This window comes from Oncorhynchus nerka, linkage group LG8, assembly GCF_034236695.1.
Source record: "Oncorhynchus nerka isolate Pitt River linkage group LG8, Oner_Uvic_2.0, whole genome shotgun sequence".
NCBI classification, from domain to species: Eukaryota; Metazoa; Chordata; class Actinopteri; order Salmoniformes; family Salmonidae; genus Oncorhynchus; species Oncorhynchus nerka.
The window spans coordinates 70,038,251-70,060,003 of record NC_088403.1 but is presented as its reverse complement, the minus strand read 5'-3'; the positions used below and the strand labels follow the sequence as shown (position 1 = coordinate 70,060,003).

Below are 21,753 nucleotides of genomic sequence, written 5' to 3'. Positions count from 1 at the left end.
GGCCTGTCAGTAACTATTCATCTGTTATTCTACTACACCTGTTGTCTCTCTGTGTTGTTGGGAAGGGCCTGTCAGTAACTATTCATCTGTTATTCTACTACAGCTGTTGTCTCTCTGTGTTGTTGGGAAGGGCCTGTCAGTAACTATTCATCTGTTATTCTACTACACCTGTTGTCTCTCTGTGTTGTTGGGAAGGGCCTGTCAGTAACTATTCATCTGTTATTCTACTCCTGTTGTCTCTCTGTGTTGTTGGGAAGGGCCTGTCAGTAACTATTCATCTGTTATTCTACTACACCTGTTGTCTCTCTGTGTTGTTGGGAAGGGCCTGTCAGTAACTATTCATCTGTTATTCTATACCTGTTGTCTCTCTGTGTTGTTGGGAAGGGCCTGTCAGTAACTATTCATCTGTTATTCTACACCTGTTGTCTCTCTGTGTTGTTGGGAAGGGCCTTACAATCACTGTATTTCTCTATGTCTGTTAATTAACATTTTTAAACTAAAATAAATCAAACTAAACTAAACATTAAGACTGAGCTATCCAAGGTTCTGATTATCTGGTTTCTAAAAGGTTTTATTGGGTTCAATTTACTCCAGTCTGCTATTAGGTTCTAAAGCCTTGGACATGGCCCGTGTAGAGGGGTATTTGGTTCTAGATCTGGGTATCTAAATCATTCTGTTGGTTTTGTTGGGTTCTAGGCAGCGATAGGTTCTACAGCCTTGGACATGGCCCGTGTAGGGGGGTATTTGGTTCTAGATCTGGGTATCTAAATCATTCTAACTGGTTCTGTTGGGTTCTAGGCAGCGATAGGTTCTAAAGCCTTGGACATGGCCCGTGTGTCGGGGGATGAGGTTCTGGTGAAGTACGGTCTGGATGTTCTGACTGTGGCTGTTCTGGCCATCCTCACTACAGCACCTATAGGAGCCCTGGGGATCGGCCTGGCAGGGCCCAGACTGCTGACCAGACACCCGGAGGACACACACGCAGACAGGAAAGAGGGTGAGTGTACGCACACACGAGTATAGACAGCGAAATACACACTTAAGCAGCCAGGCAAGTAGGTATGAACTCACAAACACACCCTAAGACGTAAGTGTGTATTACAACAGGGACACACCCTGTAGCTATGACCTGTCCATTCCAGTACCAGTGTTTTCAGCACACTGCAAATGAGTCCCAAGTGGCACCCTATACCAGATCTAGTGCACTACTTTTGACCAGGGCACATAGGGAAATGGTTCCATTGGGGACACATACATAGTGTTTATGTTGTTCGAACCCACTGTCACTCTCTAAGCCTAAACACACTCTTTGTGTCTCCTTCTGTTGAGTGAGATAATGTCAGTCTGGTGGAGTCAGTATATCTCTATAATAATGTTAGTCAACCCCCACGCCTCATCAACCCCCACGCCTCATCAACCCCCACCTCTCATCAACCCCCACCCCTCATCAACCCCACATGTCATCAACCCCCACCCCTCGACAACCCCCAACCCTTGTCAACCCCAGGTCATCAACCCCCAAGCCTTGTCAACCCCACCCTCATCAACCCCCAACCCTTGTCAACCCCCACCCATCAACCCCAACCTTGTCAACCCCACCCATCAACCCCAACCCTTGTCAACCCCACCCTTGTCAACCCCACCCTCATCAACCCCCACCCTCTTGTCAACCCCACCCCTTTGTCAACCCCCACCCCTTGTCAACCCCCACCCTCATCAACCCCACCGTCATCAACCCCCCACCCTCATCAACCCCCACACCTCATCAACCCCCACCCCTCATCAACCCCCACGCCTCATCATCCCTCCAACCCCACCCCTCATCAACCCCACCGTCATCAACCCCCAACCTTCGTTACCCCAACCCCTCACGCCATCAACCCCCACCCCCTCAACCCCACCCCCATCAACCCCTTGTCAACCCCCAACCCTTGTCAACCCCACCCTCATCAACCCCCAACCCTTGTCAACCCCCACCCTCATCAACCCCCAACCCTTGTCAACCCCCACCTTGTCAACCCCCAACCCATCAACCCCACCTTGTCAACCCCCACCTCCTTTCATCAACCCCCAACCTTGTCAACCCCACCCCTCATCAACCCCAACCCTTGTCAACCCCACCCTTGTCAACCCCCACCCCTCATCAACCCCCACCCCTCATCAACCCCCAACCCGTTGTCAACCCCCCATGTCAACCCTCATCAACCCCACCCCTCATCAACCCCCACCCCTCATCAACCCCCACACGTCATCAACCCCCACCCTCATCTACACCCACCCTTGTTCCCCACCCCCACCCCCCTCATCAACCCCACCCCTCCACCCCCCCTCATCAACCCCACCCTCATCAACCCAACCCCCACACTCATCAACACCCACCCTCCTCATCAACCCCCAACCCCCCACCTCATCAATCCCCACTCTCATCAACCCCCCACCCCTCATCAACACCCCCACCTCATGTTTACACGTCATCAACCCCCACCCCTCATCAACCCCCCCTACACTTGTCATCAACCCCCACCCTCATCAACACCCCCCCCTCATCAATCCCCACCCTCATCAACCCCCACCCCTCATCATCAACCCCAGCCCCACGCCTCATGAACCCCACCCCTCATCAACCCCCACCCCTCATCAACCCCCACACGTCATCAACCCCAACCCTTCATCAACCCCACCCCTCATCAACCCCCAACCCTTGTCAACCCCACCCCTTGTCAACCCCCACCCCTCATCAACCCCCACCCTTGTCAACCCCCACCCCTTGTCACCCCTTGTCAACCCCACCCTCATCAACCCCCACCCTCATCAACTCATCAACCCCACACGTCATCATCCACCATCAACCCCCCACCCCTCATCAACCCCCCACACGTCATCATCCCCACCCATCATCAACCCCCCACTCATCAACCCCCAACCCCCCCTCATCAACCCCAACCCTCATCACCCCACCCCTCATCAACCCCACCCCTCATCAACCCCCACCCTCATCAACCCCCAACCCTTGTCAACCCCCACCCATCATCAACCCCCCAACCCTTGTCAACCCCACCCCTCATCAACCCCCTTGTCAACCCCACCCCTCATCCCTTGTCAACCCCACCCCTCCAACCCCAACCCTTGTCAACCCCACCCCTTGTCAACCCCTCATCAACCCCCACCCTCATCAATTTTTCATCCCCCACCCCTCATCAACCCCACCCCATCAACCCCACCGTCATCAACCCCCACCCCCTCATCAACCCCCACCCTCATCAACCCCCACCCCTCTCAACCCCCACCCCTCATCAACCCCCACCCCATCCCCCACCCCTCATCAACCCCCACCCCTCATCAACCCCCCACCGTCATCAACCCCCAACCCTCATCAACCCCCACCCTCATCAACCCCACCCCTCATCAACCCCACCCCTCATCAACCCCCTCATCAACCCCACCCCTCATCAACCCCCACCCCTCATCAACCCCCACCCCTCATCAACCCCCCACCCCTCATCAACCCCACCCCTCATCAACCCCCCACGTCATCAACCCCCACCCCTCATCAACCCCCAACCCCTCATCAACCCCACCCCTCATCAACCCCCAACCCTTGTCAACCCCCACCCCTTGTCAACCCCCCCCACCCCTCATCATCAACCCCCACCCTTGTCAACCCCCACCCCTTGTCAACCCCACCCCTCATCAACCCCCACCCCTCATCAACCCCCACACTCATCAACCCCCACCCCTCATCAACCCCCACCCATCATCCCCACCCTCATCAACCCCCACCCCTCATCAACCCCACCCTCATCAACCCCCCCTCATCAACCCCACCCTCATCAACCCCACCCCTCATCAACCCCACCCGTCATCAACCCCCAACCCTTGTCAACCCCCACCCCTCATCAACCCCCACCCTTGTCAACCCCACCCCTCATCAACCCCCAACCCTTGTCAACCCCACCCCTTGTCAACCCCACCCCTCATCAACCCCACCCTTGTCAACCCCACCCTTCATCAACCCCTCATCAACCCCTCATCAACCCCCAACCCTTGTCAACCCCCACCCCTTGTCAACCCCCCCCTGTCAACCCCCACCCCTCATCAACCCCCACCTCATCCCTCATCAACCCCCACACGTCATCAACCCCCCCCTCATCAACACCCACCCCTTGTTAATCCCCACCCCTCATCAACCCCCACCCTCATCAACCCCCCCACCCTCTTCAACCCCCACCCCTCATCAACCCCCACCCCTCATCAATGCCCACCCCTCATCAACCCCCACCCCTCACACCCCTCATCAACCCCCCACCCCTCATCAACCCCACCCTCATCAACCCCACCCCTCATCAACCCCACCGTCATCAACCCCCACCCCTCATCAACCCCCACCGTCATCAACCCCACCCCTCATCAACCCGCACCCCTCATCAACCCCCACACGTCATGAACCCCCACCTCATCAACACCCCCCCCCTCATCAACCCCACACGTCATCAACCCCACCCCTCATCAACACCCACCCCTTGTTAATCCCCACCCCCCCTCATCAACCCCACCCCTCCCCTCATCAACCCCCCCATCAACCCCCCTCATCAACCCCACCCCTCATCAACCCCCCTCATCCCACCTCATCAACCCCCCCCTCATCAACCCCCACCCCATCAACCCCCACCCCTCAACCCCCACCCCTCATCAACCCCCACCCTCATCAACCCCACCCCTCATCAACCCCCACCTCATCAACCCCCACCCCTCATCAACCCCACCCTCATCAACCCCCACCCCTCATCAACCCCACCCCTCATCAACCCCCACCTCATCAACCCCCACCCCTCATCAACCCCCACACGTCATCAACCCCCCCTCATCAACACCCACCCTCATCAACCCCACCCCTCATCAACCCCTCATCACCCCTCATCAACCCCCACCCTCATCAACCCCCACCTCATCAACCCCACCCCTCATCAACCCCCACCCTCATCAACCCCACCCCTCATCACCCCACCCCTCATCAACACCCACCCTCATCAACCCCCACCCCTCATCAACCCGCACCCCTCATCAACCCCACCCCTCATCAACCCCCACCCCTTGTTGTGAGTTGATGTCAGTTTGATTGACATGTCTGTTGATCTCTCTGGTCAGGTGACTTGGAGGCAGACACGGAGACGCCGCAGAAAGACATGGTGACCTTCGAGAGCAAATTATAACGAGAGGAGAGGAGAGGAGAGGAGAGGAGAGGAGAGGAGAGGAGAGGAGAGGAGAGGAGAGGAGAGGAGAAAGGGACAGGACTTGGGGAGGGGAGGGGAGGAGATGGAAGGGGAAGGAAAGGGAAGGGACGATAAGGAGAGGAGGCATTTAGATAATTGAAATTCACCAGAATTTAATAATGACAGTTTCGCTGATATAGATGGCTGTATTTACTGTCTTTACATTAATGGTTTTAAAACATTGTTTTGTTTTATTGTTGTTTCACAGAAGTATTCATCTTGTATGAAATGTAGAATAAAAAAAACACAATTTGTAAAGTAGTTTATATTGTATTAGTAATTAAGCAAAAATGCTACATTCATTATCAAATGGGAAACTGGGACACTACTACTGCACTTGTACACGTGTTCATTCACAAGCTCTGAAGTCGTTCAGAACACTTATTGGCTAAAACAAGCTGCGTCAACCATAAACAAAACGGATCGTAAACAAATTACAGTGTTAAAAATAATTTATGAATAGAATGACTTCATCAGGAATCAGGTGACCCAGATGCAGACCGTGTTGAAGTAACAACGTTTATTAATAAAGCAACAGAGACAAAGGTAGAGGACGGCAGGGTCAGGGGCAGGGTCAGGGGCAGGGTCAGGGGCAGGGGCAGGGGCAGGGTCAGGGGCAGGGGCAGGGTCAGGGGCAGGGTCAGGGGCAGGGTCAGGGGCTGGGTCAGGGGCAGGGGCAGGGTCAGGGTCAAGGGCAGGGTCAGGGGCAGGGTCAGGGGCAGGGTCAGGGGCTGGGTCAGGGGCAGGGGCAGGGTCAGGGTCAGGGTAGGGGCAGGGGCAGGGTCAGGGGCAGGGTCAGGGGCAGGGGCAGGGTCAGGGGCAGGGTCAGGGTCAGGGGCAGGGTCAGGGGCTGGGTCAGGGGCAGGGGCAGGGGCAGGGGCAGGGTCAGGGTAGGGGCAGGGGCAGGGTCAGGGTAGGGGCAGGGGCAGGGTCAGGGTAGGGGCAGGGGCAGGGGCAGGGTAGGGGCAGGGGCAGGGTCAGGGTAGGGGCAGGGGCAGGGTAAGGGTCAGGGGCAGGGTCAGGGTCAGGGGCAGGGTCAGGGGCAGGGTTAGGGGCAGGGGCAGGGGCAGGGGCAGGGGCAGGGGCAGGGTCAGGGTCAGGGGCAGTGGCAGGGGCAGGCAGAGTGGTTAGGCGGGCGGGTACAGGGTCAGGGTCAGGGGCAGGCAGAGTGGTCAGGCGGGTGGGTACAGGGTCAAGGTCAGGGTCAGGGGAAGGCAGAGTGGTCAGGCGGGTGGGTACAGGGTCAGGGTCAGGGCGGGTACAGGGTCAGGGTCAGGGTCAGGCAGAGTGGTTAGGCGGGCAGGTACAGGATCAGGGTCAGGGGCAGGCAGAGTGGTCAGGCGGGCGGGTACAGGGTCAGGGTCAGGGTTGGGTACAGGGTCAGGGTAAGGGGCAGGCAGAGTGGTTAGGCGGGCAGGTACAGGGTCAGGGTCAGGGGCGGGTACAGGGTCAGGGTCAGGCAGAGTGGTCAGGCGGGCAGGTACAGGGTCAGGGGCAGGCAGAGTGGTTAGGCGGGCAGGTACAGGGTCAGGGTCAGGGGCAGGCAGAGTGGTTAGGCGGGCAGGTACAGGGTCAGGGTCAGGGTCAGGGGCAGGCAGAGTGGTTAGGCGGGCGGGTACAGGGTCAGGGTCAGGGTCAGGGGCAGGAGGGGGAGAAAAAGAGAGGCTGGAAAAGACAGGAGCTGACAGGACAAAAGCTGGTAGGCTTGACAAACAAGACGAACTGGCAACAGAAAGGTGCTGTATAAGTACACAGGAGACACCTGGAGGGGGGTGGAGACAATCACAAAGACAGGTGAACAGATGAGGGCGTGACATATTTATATAAATAATGCTTTGTTGCTGCATTTAACTGTTGCTTGCAGTTCATCATGTGGGAGAAGTCAGAGGAATGATAGAGGAGTTTCGCTCTAGTAATTACCAGTTGGGGGGGGGCGTTCAAGTGCATTTTTCCTAGTTTTATGCTCACATTCAGATTGTTATTTAGTCATATGCTCATGGTCACAGATGTAATTGCAGTGTACAGTGAAGTACTTAAGATCTGAGCTCCAACAGTGCGGGGGGGGGGGTCCAAAGGGGGAGGGCAGGAATCTGGGCGGGCAGGAAGGGGACAGGGGGAGCAGGTAGCTGACTAGTGGTGTCTATTCAGCAGTCTGATGGTAGAAACAGCTGACTAGTGGTGTCTATTCAGCAGCCTGATGGCCTGGGGCTAGAAACAGCTGACTAGTGGTGTCTATTCAGCAGCCTGATGGTAGAAACAGCTGACTAGTGGTGTCTATTCAACAGTCTGATGGTAGAAACAGCTGACTAGTGGTGTCTATTCAGCAGCCTGATGGTCTGGGGGTAGAAACAGCTGACTAGTGGTGTCTATTCAACAGTCTGATGGTCTGTGGATAGAAACAGCTGACTAGTGGTGTCGATTCAGCAGCCTGATGGTCTGGGGGGTAGAAACAGCTGACTAGTGGTGTCTATTCAGCAGTCTGATGGTCTGGGGGTAGAAACAGCTGACTAGTGGTGTCTATTCAGCAGCCTGATGGTCTGGGGGTAGAAACAGCTGACTAGTGGTGTCTATTCAGCAGCCTGATGGCCTGGGGCTAGAAACAGCTGACTAGTGGTGTCTATTCAGCAGCCTGATGGTCTGATGGTGGAAACAGCTGACTAGTGGTGTCTATTCAGCAGTCTGATGGTAGAAACAGCTGACTAGTGGTGTCTATTCAGCAGCCTGATGGTCTGATGGTAGAAACAGCTGACTAGTGGTGTCTATTCAACAGCCTGATGGTCTGGGGATAGAAACAGCTGACTAGTGGTGTCTATTCAACAGTCTGATGGTCTGGGGGTAGAAACAGCTGACTAGTGGTGTCTATTCAGCAGCCTGATGGTAGAAACAGCTGACTAGTGGTGTCTATTCAACAGTCTGATGGTAGAAACAGCTGACTAGTGGTGTCTATTCAGCAGCCTGATGGTCTGGGGGTAGAAACAGCTGACTAGTGGTGTCTATTCAGCAGTCTGATGGTCTGGGGGTAGAAACAGCTGACTATTGGTGTCTATTCAACAGCCTGATGGTCTGGGGGTAGAAACAGCTGACTAGTGGTGCTTATTCAGCAGTCTGATGGTCTGGGGATAGAAACAGCTGACTAGTGGTGTCTATTCAGAGGCTGATGGTCTGGGGGTAGAAACAGCTGACTAGTGGTTTCTATTCAGCAGCCTGATGGTCTGGGGGTAGAAACAGCTGACTAGTGGTGTCTATTCAGCAGCCTGATGGTCTGGGGTAGAAACAGCTGACTAGTGGTGTCTATTCAGCAGCCTGATGGTCTGGGGGTAGAAACAGCTGACTAGTGGTGTCTATTCAGCAGTCTGATGGTCTGATGGTAGAAACAGCTGACTAGTGGTGTCTATTCAGCATCCTGATGGTAGAAACAGCTGACTAGTGGTGTCTATTCAGCAGTCTGATGGTCTGGGGATAGAAACAGCTGACTAGTGGTGTCTATTCAGCAGTCTGATGGTAGAAACATTAACTAGTGGTGTCTATTCAGCAGCCTGATGGTCTGGGGGTAGAAACAGCTGACTAGTGGTGTCTATTCAGCAGCCTGATGGTAGAAACAGCTGACTAGTGGTGTCTATTCAGCAGTCTGATGGTCTGGGGATAGAAACAGCTGACTAGTGGTGTCTATTCAGCAGTCTGATGGTAGAAACATTAACTAGTGGTGTCTATTCAGCAGCCTGATGGTCTGGGGGTAGAAACAGCTGACTAGTGGTGTCTATTCAGCAGCCTGGTGGACTGGGGGTAGAAACAGCGACTAGTGGTGTCTATTCAGCAGCCTGATGGTCTGGGGGTAGAAACAGCTGACTAGTGGTGTCTATTCAGCAGCCTGATGGTAGAAACAGCTGACTAGTGGTGTCTATTCAGCAGCCTGATGGTCTGGGGGTAGAAACAGCTGACTAGTGGTGTCTATTCAGCAGCCTGGTGGTAGAAACAGCTGACTAGTGGTGTCTATTCAGCAGCCTGATGTTCTGATGGTAGAAACAGTTGACTAGTGGTGTCTATTCAGCAGTCTGATGGTCTGATGGTAGAAACAGCTGACTAGTGGTTTCTATTCAGCAGCCTGATGGTCTGGGGGTAGAAACAGCTGACTAGTGGTTTCTTTTCAGCAGCCTGATGGTCTGGGTGTAGAAACAGCTGACTATTGGTGTCTATTCAGCAGCCTGATGGTCTGGGGGTAGAAACAGCTGACTAGTGGTTTCTATTCAGCAGCCTGATGGTCTGGGGGTAGAAACAGCTGACTAGTGGTTTCTATTCAGCAGCCTGATGGTCTGGGGGTAGAAACAGCTGACTAGTGGTTTCTATTCAGCAGCCTGATGGTCTGGGGGTAGAAACAGCTGACTAGTGGTTTCTTTTCAGCAGCCTGATGGTCTGGGTGTAGAAACAGCTGACTATTGGTGTCTATTCAGCAGCCTGATGGTCTGGGGGTAGAAACAGCTGACTAGTGGTTTCTATTCAGCAGCCTGATGGTCTGGGGGTAGAAACAGCTGACTAGTGGTTTCTATTCAGCAGCCTGATGGTCTGGGGGTAGAAACAGCTGACTAGTGGTTTCTATTCAGCAGCCTGATGGTCTGGGGGTAGAAACAGCTGAATAGTGGTGTCTATTCAGCAGCCTGATGGTCTGGGGGTAGAAACAGCTGAATTGTGGTGTCTATTCAGCAGCCTGATTGTATAAACAGCTGAATAGTGGTGTCTATTCAGCAGCCTGATGGTCTGGGGGTAGAAACAGCTGAATAGTGGTGTCTATTCAGCAGCCTGATTGTATAAACAGCTGACTAGTGGTGTCTATTCAGCAGCCTGATGGTAGAAACAGCTGACTAGTGGTGTCTATTCAGCAGCCTGATTGTCTGGGGATAGAAACAGCTGACTAGTGGTGTCTATTCAGCAGTCTGATGGTCTGGGGATAGAAACAGCTGACTAGTGGTGTCTATTCAGCAGCCTGGTGGTCTGGGGATAGAAACAGCTGACTAGTGGTGTCTATTCAGCAGCCTGATGGTCTGGGGGTAGAAACAGCTGACTAGTGATGTCTATTCAGCAGTCTGATGGTCTGGGGGTAGAAACAGCTGACTAGTGGTGTCTATTCAGCAGCCTGATGGTCTGGGGGTAGAAACAGCTGACTAGTGGTTTCTATTCAGCAGCCTGATGGTCTGGGGGTAGAAACAGCTGAATAGTGGTGTCTATTCAGCAGCCTGATGGTCTGGGGGTAGAAACAGCTGAATAGTGGTGTCTATTCAGCAGCCTGATTGTATAAACAGCTGAATAGTGGTGTCTATTCAGCAGCCTGATGGTCTGGGGGTAGAAACAGCTGAATAGTGGTGTCTATTCAGCAGCCTGATTGTATAAACAGCTGACTAGTGGTGTCTATTCAGCAGCCTGATGGTAGAAACAGCTGACTAGTGGTGTCTATTCAGCAGCCTGATTGTCTGGGGATAGAAACAGCTGACTAGTGGTGTCTATTCAGCAGTCTGATGGTCTGGGGATAGAAACAGCTGACTAGTGGTGTCTATTCAGCAGCCTGGTGGTCTGGGGATAGAAACAGCTGACTAGTGGTGTCTATTCAGCAGCCTGATGGTCTGGGGGTAGAAACAGCTGACTAGTGGTGTCTATTCAGCAGCCTGGTGGTAGAAACAGCTGACTAGTGGTGTCTATTCAGCAGCCTGATGTTCTGATGGTAGAAACAGTTGACTAGTGGTGTCTATTCAGCAGTCTGATGGTCTGATGGTAGAAACAGCTGACTAGTGGTTTCTATTCAGCAGCCTGATGGTCTGGGGGTAGAAACAGCTGACTAGTGGTTTATTTTCAGCAGCCTGATGGTCTGGGTGTAGAAACAGCTGACTATTGGTGTCTATTCAGCAGCCTGATGGTCTGGGGGTAGAAACAGCTGACTAGTGGTGTCTATTCAGCAGCCTGATGGTCTGGGGGTAGAAACAGCTGACTAGTGGTTTCTATTCAGCAGCCTGATGGTCTGGGGGTAGAAACAGCTGACTAGTGGTTTCTATTCAGCAGCCTGATGGTCTGGGGGTAGAAACAGCTGAATAGTGGTGTCTATTCAGCAGCCTGATGGTCTGGGGGTAGAAACAGCTGAATTGTGGTGTCTATTCAGCAGCCTGATTGTATAAACAGCTGACTAGTGGTGTCTATTCAGCAGCCTGATGGTCTGGGGGTAGAAACAGCTGAATAGTGGTGTCTATTCAGCAGCCTGATTGTATAAACAGCTGACTAGTGGTGTCTATTCAGCAGCCTGATGGTAGAAACAGCTGACTAGTGGTGTCTATTCAGCAGCCTGATTGTCTGGGGATAGAAACAGCTGACTAGTGGTGTCTATTCAGCAGTCTGATGGTCTGGGGATAGAAACAGCTGACTAGTGGTGTCTATTCAGCAGCCTGGTGGTCTGGGGATAGAAACAGCTGACTAGTGGTGTCTATTCAGCAGCCTGATGGTCTGGGGGTAGAAACAGCTGACTAGTGATGTCTATTCAGCAGTCTGATGGTCTGGGGTAGAAACAGCTGACTAGTGGTGTCTATTCAGCAGCCTGATGGTCTGGGGGTAGAAACAGCTGACTAGTGGTTTCTATTCAGCAGCCTGATGGTCTGGGGTAGAAACAGCTGAATAGTGGTGTCTATTCAGCAGCCTGATGGTCTGGGGGTAGAAACAGCTGAATAGTGGTGTCTATTCAGCAGCCTGATTGTATAAACAGCTGAATAGTGGTGTCTATTCAGCAGCCTGATGGTCTGGGGGTAGAAACAGCTGAATAGTGGTGTCTATTCAGCAGCCTGATTGTATAAACAGCTGACTAGTGGTGTCTATTCAGCAGCCTGATGGTAGAAACAGCTGACTAGTGGTGTCTATTCAGCAGCCTGATTGTCTGGGGATAGAAACAGCTGACTAGTGGTGTCTATTCAGCAGTCTGATGGTCTGGGGATAGAAACAGCTGACTAGTGGTGTCTATTCAGCAGCCTGGTGGTCTGGGGATAGAAACAGCTGACTAGTGGTGTCTATTCAGCAGCCTGATGGTCTGGGGGTAGAAACAGCTGACTAGTGGTGTCTATTCAGCAGCCTGATGGTCTGGGGGTAGAAACAGCTGACTAGTGGTTTCTATTCAGCTGCCTGATGGTCTGGGGGTAGAAACAGCTGACTAGTGGTTTCTATTCAGCAGCCTGATGGTCTGGGGGTAGAAACAGCTGACTAGTCGTGTCTATTCAGCAGCCTGATTGTCTGGGGGTAGAAACAGCTGACTAGTGGTGTCTATTCAGCAGTCTGATGGTCTGATGGTAGAAACAGCTGACTAGTGGTGTCTATTCAGCAGTCTGATCGTCTGGGGGTAGAAACAGCTGACTAGTGGTGTCTATTCAGCAGCCTGATGGTCTGATGGTAGAAACAGCTGACTAGTGGTGTCATTTCAGCAGTCTGATGGTAGAAACAGCTGACTAGTGGTGTCTATTCAACAGTCTGATGGTCTGGGGGTAGAAACAGCTGACTAGTGGTGTCTATTCAGCAGTCTGATGGTCTGATGGTAGAAACAGCTGACTAGTGGTGTCTATTCAGCAGCCTGATGGTCTGATGGTAGAAACAGCTGACTAGTGGTGTCTATTCAGCAGTCTGATGGTACAAACAGCTGACTAGTGGTGTCTATTCAGCAGTCTGATGGTCTGGGGGTAGAAACAGCTGACTAGTGGTGTCTATTCAGCAGTCTGATGGTAGAAGCAGCTGACTAGTGGTGTCTATTCAGCAGCCTGGTGGTAGAAACAGCTGACTAGTGGTGTCTATTCAGCAGCCTGATGGTCTGGGGGTAGAAACAGCTGACTAGTGGTGTCTATTCAGCAGCCTGAGGGTTGATGATAGAAACAGCTGACTAGTGGTATCTATTCAGCAGTCTGATGGTAGAAACAGCTGACTAGTGGTGTCTATTCAGCAGCCTGATGGTCTGGGGGTAGAAACAGCTGACTAGTGGTGTCTATTCAGCAGCCTGATGGTCTGGGGGTAGAAACAGCTGAATAGTGGTGTCTATTCAGCAGCCTGATTGTATAAACAGCTGACTAGTGGTGTCTATTCAGCAGCCTGATGGTCTGGGGGTAGAAACAGCTGACTAGTGGTGTCTATTCAGCAGCCTGATGGTTGATGATAGAAACAGCTGACTAGTGGTATCTATTCAGCAGTCTGATGGTAGAAACAGCTGAATAGTGGTGTCTATTCAGCAGCCTGATGGTCTGGGGGTAGAAACAGCTGAATAGTGGTGTCTATTCAGCAGCCTGATGGTCTGGGGGTAGAAACAGCTGAATAGTGGTGTCTATTCAGCAGCCTGATTGTATAAACAGCTGACTAGTGGTGTCTATTAAGCAGCCTGATGGTAGAAACAGCTGACTAGTGGTGTCTATTCAGCAGCCTGATGGTAGAAACAGCTGACTAGTGGTGTCTATTCAGCAGCCTGATGGTCTGATGATAGAAACAGCTGACTAGTGGTGTCTATTCAGCAGTCTGAAGGTCTGGGGGTAGAAACAGCTGACTAGTGGTGCTTATTCAGCAGTCTGATGGTCTGGGGATAGAAACAGCTGACTAGTGGTGTCTATTCAGAGGCTGATGGTCTGGGGGTAGAAACAGCTGACTAGTGGTTTCTATTCAGCAGCCTGATGGTCTGGGGGTAGAAACAGCTGACTAGTGGTGTCTATTCAGCAGACTGATGGTCTGGGGGTAAAAACAGCTGAATAGTGGTGTCTATTCAGCAGCCTGATTGTATAAACAGCTGACTAGTGGTGTCTATTCAGCAGCCTGATGGTAGAAACAGCTGACTAGTGGTGTCTATTCAGCAGTCTGAAGATAGAAACAGCTGACTATTGGTGTCTATTCAGGAGCCTGATTGTCTGGGGATAGAAACAGCTGACTAGTGGTGTCTATTCAGCAGTCTGATGGTCTGGGGATAGAAACAGCTGACTAGTGGTGTCTATTCAGCAGCCTGATGGTCTGGGGGTAGAAACAGCTGACTAGTGATGTCTATTCAGCAGTCTGATGGTCTGGGGGTAGAAACAGCTGACTAGTGGTGTCTATTCAGCAGCCTGATGGTCTGGGGGTAGAAACAGCTGACTAGTGGTGTCTATTCAGCAGTCTGATGGTCTGGGGGTAGAAACAGCTGACTAGTTGTGTTTATTCAGCAGTCTGATGGTCTGGGGGTAGAAACATCTGACTAGTGGTGTCTATTCAGCAGCCTGATGGCCTGATGGTAGAAACAGCTGACTAGTGGTGTCTATTCAGCAGCCTGATGGTCTGATGGTAGAAACAGCTGTATAGTGGTGTCTATTCAGCAGTATGATTGTAGAAACAGCTGACTAGTGGTGTCTATTCAGCAGTCTGATGGTCTGGGGGTAGAAACAGCTGACTAGTGGTGTCTATTCAGCAGTCTGATGGTCTGGGGGTAGAAACAGCTGACTAGTGGTGTCTATTCAGCAGTCTGATGGTAGAAACAGCTGACTAGTGGTGTCTATTCAGCAGTCTGATGGTAGAAACAGCTGACTAGTGGTGTCTATTCAGCAGCCTGATGGTTGAAACAGCTGACTAGTGGTGTCTATTCAGCGGTCTGATAGTAGAAACAGCTGACTAGTAGTGTCTATTCAGCAGTCTGAAGATAGAAACAGCTGACTAGTGGTGTCTATTCAGCAGCTTGATGGTAGAAACAGCTCACTAGTGGTGTCTATTCAGCAGTCTGAAGGTAGAAACAGCTGACTAGTGGTGTCTATTCAGCAGCCTGATGGTAGAAACAGCTGACTAGTGGTGTCTATTCAGCAGCCTGATGGTAGAAACAGCTGACTAGTGGTGTCTATTCAGCAGCCTGATGTTCTGATGGTAGAAACAGCTGACTAGTGGTGTCTATTCAGCAGCCTGATGTTCTGATGGTAGAAACAGCTGACTAGTGGTGTCTATTCAGCAGTCTGATGGTCTGATGGTAGAAACAGCTGACTAGTGGTGTCTATTCAGCAGCCTGATGGTCTGGGGGTAGAAACAGCTGACTAGTGGTGTCTATTCAGCAGCCTGGTGGTAGAAACAGCTGGCTAGTGGTGTCTATTCAGCAGCCTGATGTTCTGATGGTAGAAACAGTTGACTAGTGGTGTCTATTCAGCAGTCTGATGGTCTGATGGTAGAAACAGCTGACTAGTGTTGTCTATTCAGCAGCCTGGTGATCTGGGGGTAGAAACAGCTGACTAGTGGTGTCTATTCAGCAGCCTGATGGTCTGGGGGTAGAAACAGCTGACTAGTGGTGTCTATTCAGCAGTCTGAAGGTAGAAACAGCTGACTATTGGTGTCTATTCAGGAGCCTGATGGTCTGGGGATAGAAACAGCTGACTAGTGGTGTCTATTCAGCAGTCTGATGGTCTGGGGATAGAAACAGCTGACTAGTGGTGTCTATTCAGCAGCCTGATGGTCTGGGGGTAGAAACAGCTGACTAGTGGTGTCTATTCAGCAACCTGGTGGTAGAAACAGCTGACTAGTGGTGTCTATTCAGCAGTCTGATGGTCTGGGGATAGAAACAGCTGACTAGTGGTGTCTATTCAGCAGTCTGATGGTCTGGGGATAGAAACAGCTGACTAGTGGTGTCTATTCAGCAGCCTGATGGTCTGGGGATAGAAACAGCTGACTAGTGGTGTCTATTCAGCAGCCTGATGGTCTGGGGGTAGAAATAGCTGACTAGTGATGTATATTCAGCAGTCTGATGGTCTGGGGGTAGAAACATCTGACTAGTGGTGTCTATTCAGCAGCCTGATGGCCTGATGGTAGAAACAGCTGACTAGTGGTGTCTATTCAGCAGTGTGATGGTAGAAACAGCTGACTAGTGGTGTCTATTCAGCAGTCTGATGGTAGAAACAGCTGACTAGTGGTGTCTATTCAGCAGCCTGGTGGTAGAAACAGCTGACTAGTGGTGTCTATTCAGCAGCCTGATGGTCTGGGGGTAGAAACAGCTGACTAGTGGTGTCTATTCAGCAGCCTGATGGTCTGGGGGTAGAAACAGCTCAATAGTGGTGTCTATTCAGCAGCCTGATGGTCTGGGGGTAGAAACAGCTGAATAGTGGTGTCTATTCAGCAGCCTGATTGTATAAACAGCTGACTAGTGGTGTCTATTCAGCAGCCTGATGGTAGAAACAGCTGACTAGTGGTGTATATTCAGCAGCCTGATGGTAGAAACAGCTGACTAGTGGTGTCTATTCAGGAGCCTGATTGTCTGGGGATAGAAACAGCTGACTAGTGGTGTCTATTCAGCAGTCTGATGGTCTGGGGATAGAAACAGCTGACTAGTGGTGTCTATTCAGCAGCCTGATGGTCTGGGGGTAGAAACAGCTGACTAGTGATGTCTATTCAGCAGTCTGATGGTCTGGGGGTAGAAACAGCTGACTAGTGGTGTCTATTCAGCAGCCTGATGGTCTGGGGGTAGAAACAGCTGACTAGTGGTGTCTATTCAGCAGTCTGATGGTCTGGGGGTAGAAACAGCTGACTAGTTGTGTCTATTCAGCAGTCTGATGGTCTGGGGGTAGAAACATCTGACTAGTGGTGTCTATTCAGCAGCCTGATGGCCTGATGGTAGAAACAGCTGACTAGTGGTGTCTATTCAGCAGTGTGATGGTAGAAACAGCTGACTAGTGGTGTCTATTCAGCAGTCTGATGGTAGAAACAGCTGACTAGTGGTGTCTATTCAGCAGCCTGATGGTCTGATGGTAGAAACAGCTGACTAGTGGTGTCTATTCAGCAGTATGATTGTAGAAACAGCTGACTAGTGGTGTCTATTCAGCAGTCTGATGGTCTGGGGGTAGAAACAGCTGACTAGTGGTGTCTATTCAGCAGTCTGATGGTAGAAACAGCTGACTAGTGGTGTCTATTCAGCAGTCTGATGGTAGAAACAGCTGACTAGTGGTGTCTATTCAGCAGCCTGATGGTAGAAACAGCTGACTAGTGGTGTCTATTCAGCAGCATGATGGTCTGATGATAGAAACAGCTGACTAGTGGTGTCTATTCAGCAGTCTGATGGTCTGGGGGTAGAAACAGCTGACTAGTGGTGTCTATTCAGCAGCCTGGTGGTAGAAACAGCTGACTAGTGGTGTCTATTCAGCAGCCTGATGGTCTGGGGGTAGAAACAGCTGACTAGTGGTGTCTATTCAGCAGCCTGATGGTAGAAACAGCTGACTAGTGGTGTCTATTCAGCAGTCTGATGGTCTGGGGATAGAAACAGCTGACTAGTCGTGTCTATTCAGCAGTCTCATGGTAGAAACATTAACTAGTGGTGTCTATTCAGCAGCCTGATGGTCTGGGGGTAGAAACAGCTGACTAGTGGTGTCTATTCAGCAGCCTGATGGTCTGGGGGTAGAAACAGCTGACTAGTGGTGTCTATTCAGCAGTCTGATGGTCTGGGGGTAGAAACATCTGACTAGTGGTGTCTATTCAGCAGCCTGATGGCCTGATGGTAGAAACAGCTGACTAGTGGTGTCTATTCAGCAGTGTGATGGTAGAAACAGCTGACTAGTGGTGTCTATTCAGCAGTCTGATGGTAGAAACAGCTGACTAGTGGTGTCTATTCAGCAGCCTGATGGTCTGATGGTAGAAACAGCTGACTAGTGGTGTCTATTCAGCAGTATGATTGTAGAAACAGCTGACTAGTGGTGTCTATTCAGCAGTCTGATGGTCTGGGGGTAGAAACAGCTGACTAGTGGTGTCTATTCAGCAGTCTGATGGTAGAAACAGCTGACTAGTGGTGTCTATTCAGCAGTCTGATGGTAGAAACAGCTGACTAGTGGTGTCTATTCAGCAGCCTGATGGTAGAAACAGCTGACTAGTGGTGTCTATTCAGCAGCATGATGGTCTGATGATAGAAACAGCTGACTAGTGGTGTCTATTCAGCAGTCTGATGGTCTGGGGGTAGAAACAGCTGACTAGTGGTGTCTATTCAGCAGCCTGGTGGTAGAAACAGCTGACTAGTGGTGTCTATTCAGCAGCATGATGGTCTGGGGGTAGAAACAGCTGACTAGTGGTGTCTATTCAGCAGCCTGATGGTAGAAACAGCTGACTAGTGGTGTCTATTCAGCAGTCTGATGGTCTGGCGATAGAAACAGCTGACTAGTGGTGTCTATTCAGCAGTCTCATGGTAGAAACATTAACTAGTGGTGTCTATTCAGCAGCCTGATGGTCTGGGGGTAGAAACAGCTGACTAGTGGTGTCTATTCAGCAGCCTGGTGGACTGGGGGTAGAAACAGCTGACTAGTGGTGTCTATTCAGCAGCCTGATGGTCTGGGGGTAGAAACAGCTGACTAGTGGTGTCTAGTCAGCAGTCTGATGGTAGAAACAGCTGACTAGCTGTGTCTATTCAGCAGCCTGATGGTAGAAACAGCTGACTAGTGGTGTCTATTCAGCGGTCTGATAGTAGAAACAGCTGACTAGTAATGTCTATTCAGCAGTCTGAAGATAGAAACAGCTGACTAGTGGTGTCTATTCAGCAGCCTGATGGTAGAAACAGCTCACTAGTGGTGTCTATTCAGCAGTCTGAAGGTAGAAACAGCTGACTAGTGGTGTCTATTCAGCAGCCTGGTGGTAGAAACAGCTGACTAGTGGTGTCTATTCAGCAGCCTGATGGTCTGGGGGTAGAAACAGCTGACTAGTGGTGTCTATTCAGCAGCCTGATGGTAGAAACAGCTGACTAGTGGTGTCTATTCAGCAGTCTGATGGTCTGGGGATAGAAACAGCTGACTAGTGGTGTCTATTCAGCAGTCTCATGGTAGAAACATTAACTAGTGGTGTCTATTCAGCAGCCTGATGGTCTGGGGGTAGAAACAGCTGACTAGTGGTGTCTATTCAGCATCCTGGTGGACTGGGGGTAGAAACAGCTGACTAGTGGTGTCTATTCAGCAGCCTGATGGTCTGGGGGTAGAAACAGCTGACTAGCTGTGTCTATTCAGCAGCCTGATGGTAGAAACAGCTGACTAGTGGTGTCTATTCAGCGGTCTGATAGTAGAAACAGCTGACTAGTAATGTCTATTCAGCAGTCTGAAGATAGAAACAGCTGACTAGTGGTGTCTATTCAGCAGCCTGATGGTAGAAACAGCTCACTAGTGGTGTCTATTCAGCAGTCTGAAGGTAGAAACAGCTGACTAGTGGTGTCTATTCAGCAGCCTGATGGTAGAAACTGCTGACTAGTGGTGTCTATTCAGCAGCCTGATGGTAGAAACAGCTGACTAGTGGTGTCTATTCAGCAGCCTGATGTTCTGATGGTAGAAACAGCTGACTAGTGGTGTCTATTCAGCAGTCTGATGGTCTGATGGTAGAAACAGCTGACTAGTGGTGTCTATTCAGCAGTCTGATGGTCTGATGGTAGAAACAGCTGACTAGTGGTTTCTATTCAGCAGCCTGATGGTCCGGGGGTAGAAACAGCTGACTAGTGGTGTCTATTCAGCAGCCTGATGGTCTGGGGGTAGAAACAGCTGACTAGCTGTGTCTATTCAGCAGCCTGATAGTAGAAACAGCTGACTAGTGGTGTCTATTCAGCGGTCTGATAGTAGAAACAGCTGACTAGTAGTGTCTATTCAGCAGTCTGAAGATAGAAACAGCTGACTAGTGGTGTCTATTCAGCAGCCTGATGGTAGAAACAGCTCACTAGTGGTGTCTATTCAGCAGTCTGAAGGTAGAAACAGCTGACTAGTGGTGTCTATTCAGCAGCCTGATGGTAGAAACAGCTGACTAGTGGTGTCTATTCAGCAGCCTGATGGTAGAAACAGCTGACTAGTGGTGTCTATTCAGCAGCCTGATGTTCTGATGGTAGAAACAGCTGACTAGTGGTGTCTATTCAGCAGCCTGATGTTCTGATGGTAGAAACAGCTGACTAGTGGTTTCTATTCAGCAGCCTGATGGTCCAGGGGTAGAAACAGCTGACTAGTGGTGTCTATTCAGCAGCCTGATGGTCTGGGGGTAGAAACAGCTGACTAGTGGTGTCTATTCAGCAGCCTGGTGGTAGAAACAGCTGGCTAGTGGTGTCTATTCAGCAGCCTGATGTTCTGATGGTAGAAACAGTTGACTAGTGGTGTCTATTCAGCAGTCTGATGGTCTGATGGTAGAAACAGCTGACTAGTGTTGTCTATTCAGCAGCCTGATGATCTGGGGATAGAAACAGCTGACTAGTGGTGTCTATTCAGCAGCCTGATGGTCTGGGGGTAGAAACAGCTGACTAGTGGTGTCTATTCAGCAGTCTGAAGGTAGAAACAGCTGACTATTGGTGTCTATTCAGGAGCCTGATGGTCTGGGGATAGAAACAGCTGACTAGTGGTGTCTATTCAGCAGTCTGATGGTCTGGGGATAGAAACAGCTGACTAGTGGTGTCTATTCAGCAGCCTGATGGTCTGGGGGTAGAAACAGCTGACTAGTGGTGTCTATTCAGCAGCCTGGTGGTAGAAACAGCTGACTAGTGGTGTCTATTCAGCAGTCTGATGGTCTGGGGATAGAAACAGCTGACTAGTGGTGTCTATTCAGCAGTCTGATGGTCTGGGGATAGAAACAGCTGACTAGTGGTGTCTATTCAGCAGCCTGATGGTCTGGGGATAGAAACAGCTGACTAGTGGTGTCTATTCGGCAGCCTGATGGTCTGGGGGTAGAAACAGCTGACTAGTTGTGTCTATTCAGCAGTCTGATGGTCTGGGGGTAGAAACATCTGACTATTGGTGTCTATTCAGCAGCCTGATGGCCTGATGGTAGAAACAGCTGACTAGTGGTGTCTATTCAGCAGTGTGATGGTAGAAACAGCTGACTAGTGGTGTCTATTCAGCAGTCTGATGGTAGAAACAGCTGACTAGTGGTGTCTATTCAGCAGCCTGGTGGTAGAAACAGCTGACTAGTGGTGTCTATTCAGCAGCCTGATGGTCTGGGGGTAGAAACAGCTGACTAGTGGTGTCTATTCAGCAGCCTGATGGTCTGGGGGTAGAAACAGCTCAATAGTGGTGTCTATTCAGCAGCCTAATGGTCTGGGGGTAGAAACAGCTGAATAGTGGTGTCTATTCAGCAGCCTGATTGTATAAACAGCTGACTAGTGGTGTCTATTCAGCAGCCTGATGGTAGAAACAGCTGACTAGTGGTGTCTATTCAGCAGCCTGATGGTAGAAACAGCTGACTAGTGGTGTCTATTCAGCAGCCTGATGGTCTGATGATAGAAACAGCTGACTAGTGGTGTCTATTCAGCAGTCTGAAGGTAGAAACAGCAGACTATTGGTGTCTATTCAGGAGCCTGATTGTCTGGGGATAGAACCAGCTGACTAGTGGTGTCTATTCAGCAGTCTGATGGTCTGGGGATAGAAACACCTGACTAGTGGTGTCTATTCAGCAGCCTGATGGTCTGGGGGTAGAAACAGCTGACTAGTGATGTCTATTCAGCAGTCTGATGGTCTGGGGGTAGAAACAGCTGACTAGTGGTGTCTATTCAGCAGCCTGATGG

General features: G+C 51.1%; 1 protein-coding gene across 1 annotated transcript; it reads left to right on the top strand.

The window, feature by feature from the left end:
• Positions 1 to 760: 760 nt before the first annotated feature.
• On the top strand, positions 761 to 5,528 carry LOC135572988 (sodium/hydrogen exchanger 9B2-like). Its single transcript, XM_065022031.1, has 2 exons — positions 761 to 997; positions 5,146 to 5,528. Exons 1-2 carry the CDS (start codon positions 826 to 828, stop codon positions 5,208 to 5,210), a joined length of 237 nt encoding a protein of 78 aa, XP_064878103.1. The 5' UTR covers positions 761 to 825; the 3' UTR covers positions 5,211 to 5,528.
• Positions 5,529 to 21,753: the final 16,225 nt, after the last annotated feature.